Source organism: Hyperolius riggenbachi, chromosome 10 (genome assembly GCF_040937935.1).
Source record: "Hyperolius riggenbachi isolate aHypRig1 chromosome 10, aHypRig1.pri, whole genome shotgun sequence".
In the NCBI taxonomy this organism is placed as follows: Eukaryota; Metazoa; Chordata; class Amphibia; order Anura; family Hyperoliidae; genus Hyperolius; species Hyperolius riggenbachi.
The window spans coordinates 50,213,530-50,219,849 of record NC_090655.1 but is presented as its reverse complement, the minus strand read 5'-3'; the positions used below and the strand labels follow the sequence as shown (position 1 = coordinate 50,219,849).

At 46.1% G+C, this 6,320-nt stretch overlaps 1 protein-coding gene across 2 annotated transcripts in view; it reads right to left on the bottom strand.

Moving 5' to 3' along the window:
- Positions 1-4,504: 4,504 nt before the first annotated feature.
- The window catches only part of LOC137533821 (T-cell surface glycoprotein CD4-like), a 49,836-nt gene continuing 48,020 nt past the window's right edge, over positions 4,505-6,320 (bottom strand). For both annotated transcript variants that reach the window (XM_068255074.1, XM_068255075.1), the window contains exon 10: positions 4,505-5,654. In XM_068255074.1, coding sequence (XP_068111175.1) covers positions 5,621-5,654 — 34 coding nt within the window. In that variant the 3' untranslated portion in view covers positions 4,505-5,620. The remainder of the gene's footprint in view (positions 5,655-6,320) is intronic.

Genomic DNA, 6,320 nt, shown 5'->3' with positions numbered 1-6,320 from the left:
AGGCAGGCAGGGAGGCAGGCACAGGAAGACAAACACGGTTCAGTAAAGCAAGGAAGGCAGAGGCAGCAGGCCTGTGTAAAATAGGCAGCCAGCAGGAGTCTATCTGATGTCCTATTAATTTGCAGCAGTACATGGAACGTGGATATTGATTCCCTGGAAACATCACATATGTTGCTGAATTTATTGTAACCACAACTGGATTGTGTCACCTCTGCTGATAATGATGACATACACTGAAGAGGGTCCATTTTAAATCATCGTTTATTTATGTACAGGATACAAGAAGGTGAACGTGGATAGGACTTCAGACACAAAATATAATAATGACCCAACATTACACATGGCCCTATGGGCTTAATTCATTAAGCTGCATTGCTGAAGCAGAGCACCTTAATGTGAAGGAGCGGCCACTATGCATGCCTTACATAGCAGCGCTCGCTGCTATATATGGAGTGTGCCTTCCTTAGTAGCGTGCCTTCCCTAGATAGCATGCCTTCCTATACATAGTAACTATGTGTAGGAAGGAATGCTTCTATGTAAGGAAGGCACGCTCCTATGTAAGGAAGGCACACTCCATATATAGCAGCGAGCGCTGCTATGTAAAGCATGCATAGTGGCCGCTCCTTCACATAAGGTGCTTTGCTTTAGCAATACAGCTTAATGAATCAAGCCCTATGTTATTGTGTAGCCTCCTCTATGAGAATGAATGGTGCCGGATCTGGGACCTTTGTCTCGGGCTTATGATGTAGCTTCATCCTCAAAAACTACAACTCCCTGCAACCTTTGCAGACACATGGATTGTGCTATACGCCAGTGCAGTTTGCACAAGAATCTGCTTCCAGTCCAGCGAACATGAAGCTGCCACACGTGTAGCAACAGATCTAAGCTGTGTCAAATTCAGCTGCTGCCTTAGAACACCTAACAAGTGACAAGTGAAGTGCGGTCCGGTGTTAGTCGAGGAGCAGAAATGCAGACATCAAACCAACAAACGTAGATTCCGGTGATACCTTTAAGTACGGTTCTGATCCAGTTCTGTATAATGCCTGAAGAAGAAACTTAACGTTTCGAAAGCTTGCAATAAACCATGTACCAGGTCATTAAAGGTATCACCAGAATCAACGTTTGTTGGTTTGATGTCTGCATTTCTAACAAGTGACATCAACTCCAATAGGTGCAAAGAAGTCTTTTCTTCTGTTTTAAGAAGGCAAACTACACCAAGCATTGCTGTTTAGTAGGAGGGCTTTTCAGTCTCTTGTAGTCCCCGATACTTTCCCAGTAGTTTTGGGTCACCCCGAGCTGCTTGGGCTCTTGTTAACAGTGATGGGAGAGAGTAATAATATCTCGTGTGACCACAAGTAATAAACCTGTCACTGGGTGGCAGAGGGACAGCTAGTAGCAGTGGTGTTGCTACAGCACTATGGGCCCCAGGACAAATTTACACTGCCCACCCTGGCACCGTATGTATAATAATTGCATGATAGAGACCATCAGAACCAGTTTTCCAAGGTGTAAGAACGGGAAAAGGAATTCATTGATTAATGATTACCGCCACTCAAAGCACATGTAGAGGTAATCGTTACCACTACAGCACCAATGAAGAAGTAATAACTGGAGAAGGGCCCAGTGTCGGGCTGGGAGCTGGAAAAGCTGAGGAAATCCACTTGCTGGCCAAGCAGCAGTAATCAGGTGTTGCTGCTCACAGTGAAGACCTGCTGCAGGTTTCTATTAGGAGTGATAACACAGGGTTACTGCTGCTTGGCCAGCAGGTGGATTTCCTCAGTTTTTCACCTCCCAGTCCGACACTGGAAGGGCCCCTCACGTCTAGGGGCCCCAGTGTGATCGCAACCTCTACATCTCTTATTGCCACTCCACTGGCTAGCAGCATCTCAAATCCAGATGGATCTGACCATCCTCATCCTGCGCTTCGATGAGTTTCTCATGGCAAATGATAGAGGATCGAAATGAGGGAAAGTGGGCATGTTTGCTTAGTTGAAATGTTCACTGTGAAAGTTATTCAAAATATGTATTGAATCAAAAGGTCATGAAAAAGTAAATCTTTTGTGAAAAGGCTTATTTTTGCAAAGCAGGGCTTGGGTGCCGAAGCTTGGGGCGTCTGTAGCAGTAATGCTATAGTCAAAGCCCCGCATGCGGGTAATTCAGGGATCAGCTTGCCAGACCCAGATTTACCCTCTCCTCCAAGTTGCGATGATTCAGAAGGGGAAGAATAATAAAACTCATGTGTCACGGACGGTTGCGGGGCCGCAGGCGCGTCCTGTAACCGCCCGTGAAGAAAAAGCGATCGCACTCGATTCCCTGCATCGATTGCGCTTCAGATCGATAGAATCTGGGTTGATTGTGTAGGAGGTCTGCAGTCTTTTCTCAGCAGAGAGAGAGCACCAGCCCAAATGCTGGATGGCTCTTTTGATATGCTAATGAGCCTGAGCCTAATCTGCCCCGGAGAGTCCCTGGCTTCAAGCTGTGCTGATGGCCCATCCATCAGGTATAAGGTGACAAGCACCATGGCAGAAGCAATCTAGTTGGGGGAAAACCAGACCCGCTGGCTCCCTCCCAGCAGAGGAGGTGACACCTAGCTGGCTGCACCAAACTTCAAAGAGCCTTTGCCTGGGAATAACCTGAGTCTCATAGCATATCCATAACTTCCCAGATCTGTCATATTTCTGGGGTTCCTGAGATGGCAGCTTCACCAAACGTGGGGGAAGTGTAGCATGAGCCCCGGTGCTGGTTCTGAGGAAGTTTCAGAACATTCTGAGGTAAGGACTGCCAGTTAGGCAGTTTGAAAGTGCCCTGATGATACCACAGGGGTCCCACCCCTCATGTCTGGTATCAGGGCGCTGGGTAAATCGAGACAGACCTGAAAATGTTAATAAATCTGCCCTGACCTGTACGGTTCTGTGAGATAGAGCCCATATGTGGGTAGATATGATTTCTAGTCCCCAGGACAAGGGGAGGGCTCATCTCATCTTCTAAGGGGGTGTGTGGCTCCCCGCCCTCACTCCCTCCTACTGAATCAGGGGCATAAGAATGGCAGAGGACCCAAACTCAGTGTCCTCCACCCTGAAAACATCTTGAACTCATCGGTGCCAGCTTGAGGATATGCTGGCATCCACCTGGTCTGAACTCTGAACTTTGATTGAAACCCAGAACTCTGTTTTTCCCACAAAAAGGACATCTTTCCAGGAACTAAGTATTTTTCTCCCTTCTTTTATTTTTTATACTGGCTATTACTGTTTTAATAATTGTTGATTTTAATAATTGTCTGTATATATTAATTATTTATATTGTGTGAATAAACGACTTTCTCCAAGTCATTCACTGTCCGCTACCCTGCTTATCAGCACACACAGAACTGATCCCGGGTCTCTGAAGATACGCTACTGTTTGTTTGTTGTTGGCTAGACAGAATACCGTGTGTTTAACCGTTTTATTCGCAGGACTAGTCAGTCAGTTAGTGGGCTCCACGGTCCCATGGTAACCGCGGTGGTGGCAGTTTACTCTGAACCAGTGGGTGAAGTTGTAATTACCCGTGTCTCACAGGCTCCCTTCTGAGTTGTCTGCGGCTAATTCTTAACGGTTCCTGTGCATTGACTGCGACCAGAGTTCGCACGATCTGTGCGCTGGCACCGTTTAGAAGGCTAAGTGCGGTCAGCCACTAGGGCTCCTGTGACATCATTCCTAAAGGAGACCCCATAACTGAACCATTTATGCTGCACGGAAGTGAGCTTCACTTCCGCAGCGGCAGCTGCTAGAGCCGCAGGGACATGCTAGTCACATCCTTGCAGGTTGGGGGGTTTGCAGACGATTGTGCGGGCAAATGCCTGTGATTGCACTGCTGCTGGGAGCAGGGGGGATTGGCTGCAGGGGACAAATCCGGACATGTCCGCCAAGAATAAACACTGTTTTTGTTCAAAAACAGTGTTTATTCTTACATAGAGCCGCCGCATCTCCTGCACTATCTCCCGCCGTGATTTCCGCCAGCTTCCGCCGCCCGATCGTTAAATTTATGAATGGGAAAAATGTTCCCATTCATAATCTTCCCACCGGCACTGTGATCGCAGGTTTCCTGTGTCACTTCCTTAGTTACAATGTGACAACATATTTTTGTATCCTATGTAGCTTAGAAAGTATGCTATTAGGATTTTTGCTCAGCGGGGACATCTTGTGGCCAAATATTAAATTACACCAACTGACTTTAGGGGAAACAAAAAAAATAGTATCTATGACAAGAGGGCATATAATTATTAAATAATGGGCTAAAAATTAGTGATGAATGTAAAACTGAAAAAAATGCACCTTTATTTCCCAATAAAATATTGTCACTATACATCATACTAGGGATATAATTTTAACGTTGCAATAACCAGGACAAATGGCCAAATAAAATGTGTGGATTTTAATTATGGTAGAATTAATTATTTTAAAACTATAATGGCTGAAAATTGAAAAATAATGATTTTTTTCAATGTTTTTCTTATTATGCCCATCATAATGCACTTAGAATAAAATAATTCTTAGCATAATGTACCACCCAAAGAAAGCCTAATTGGTGGCAGAAAAAAAACAATGTATAGATCATTTCGTCGTGATAAGTAGTGATAAAGTTATTGGGGAATAAATGGGAGGAGCGCTGACAGGTGAAAATTCCTCATGTCCATAAGGTGAAAAATTCCTGCGGGCTGAAATGGTTAATGTAACTAAATGGGGGGGGGGGGGTGTTAAGTAGAGAATGTGTGACAACAACTACAACAATAAACAACGTTTGTAAAGCACTTTTATCCTGTAGGACTCAAAGGGCATAAGCATGGCTCAGTAACTGGTTGATTGGTAAATTTTGGCATAGAGGAAGAATTCTACAAGTCCACAAATGCCAGGGTAAACAAGTGGCTTTTCTGTCTGGATTTGAGTAACTCCAGGGAAGGGGCTGTCTTTACTGGGTGTGGTAGGGAATTCCAAAGGGTAGGGGCAACATAACAGGAAGCTCTGGCTCCACAGGTTTTGAGGTGTACTCTGGGAGTGACCAAGTTCATGGATCCTGCTGATCTGAGGTTGTGGGAGGTGTTGTGAAGTTTCAGCAAGTTCTTCATGTATCCAGGACTCAAATTGTGTAGGGATTTGAATGTCAACAGTCCAATTTTGAAGAGTGACGATGGCTGTATCACATCTGGCCATATTTTCCAGGGGGTCACATGACATGACAGGAGGTGGAAGATTATCAAGAGCTCAGGAGCGATTCTTCAGCAAGGGAAAAGTCTATTTTCTTTGAATGTGTAGGCTTTTATGTTTCTGGTACCGTACAGTGATACTTACATACATTTCTGGCCTGGAGCTGCTATTTACAGTATATGCAGCAGGAGAATAACAGAATGATGAATCACATTATTATGCTGATCATCTATTCATACTCCACAGGATTAGCAGATTAATACTGAGCAGTTCTATGGCAACAGGAGATTAACTGAGCGATATTCGGCATGACAGCCTACATAGTAGTAACAGGGGTGGAGGAGGCCATATCCTCCGACCTCGAGGAGAGCTGCACTGCTGGACAGTTGGGTGATCTGCACATACATCATTATTTCTACTTGTGGGACATGAAACATCCTCAGACGGTTTCCTTTAGTCGCATTGGTGAAAACCTGTGAGAGATGGAAACATTGTCACTAATGTATTATAATAATGTAAAGATGACCAGTATATTGCAGGAGTCTAGTTACGGACTATTTACAGGCTACAGCGCTTCCCTGCGCTAGCTCTGCAGTCGGAGGGGGGAGCACGGAGGGCGGCCCGAGGAGAGGAAGGGAGGGAGAGGTCGGGCTGCCCTCCCCGCGGCTGACTCCCCCCTCCATTATGGGGGGGGGGGCACAGCACCTACTTACCTAACCTATACTGGGGAGCAGCTACCTATCTAACCTATACTGGGGGGCAGCTACCTATCTAACCTATACTGGGGGGCAGCTACCTATCTAACCTATACTGGGGAGCAGCTACCTAGCTACCCACTGCTGCTGTATCTAACTCCTGGTTATGCCACAGCCATTCAAGTCATGCTCCCCATGCAGGATGGAGATACCTATCTTCTGGCTCTGCCACAGCAGACTCAGGTCATGCTCTCCCATGCTGGATGGGCATGCCTAATTGCCTATCTCTTGGCTCTGCCACAGCAGGCTCAGGTTATGCTCTCCCATGCTGGATGGACAGACCTATCTCCTGGCTCTGCCACAGCAGGCTCAGGTCATGTTCTCCCATGCTGGATGGATATACCTATCTCCTGGCTCTGCCACAGCAGGTCATGCTCTACCATT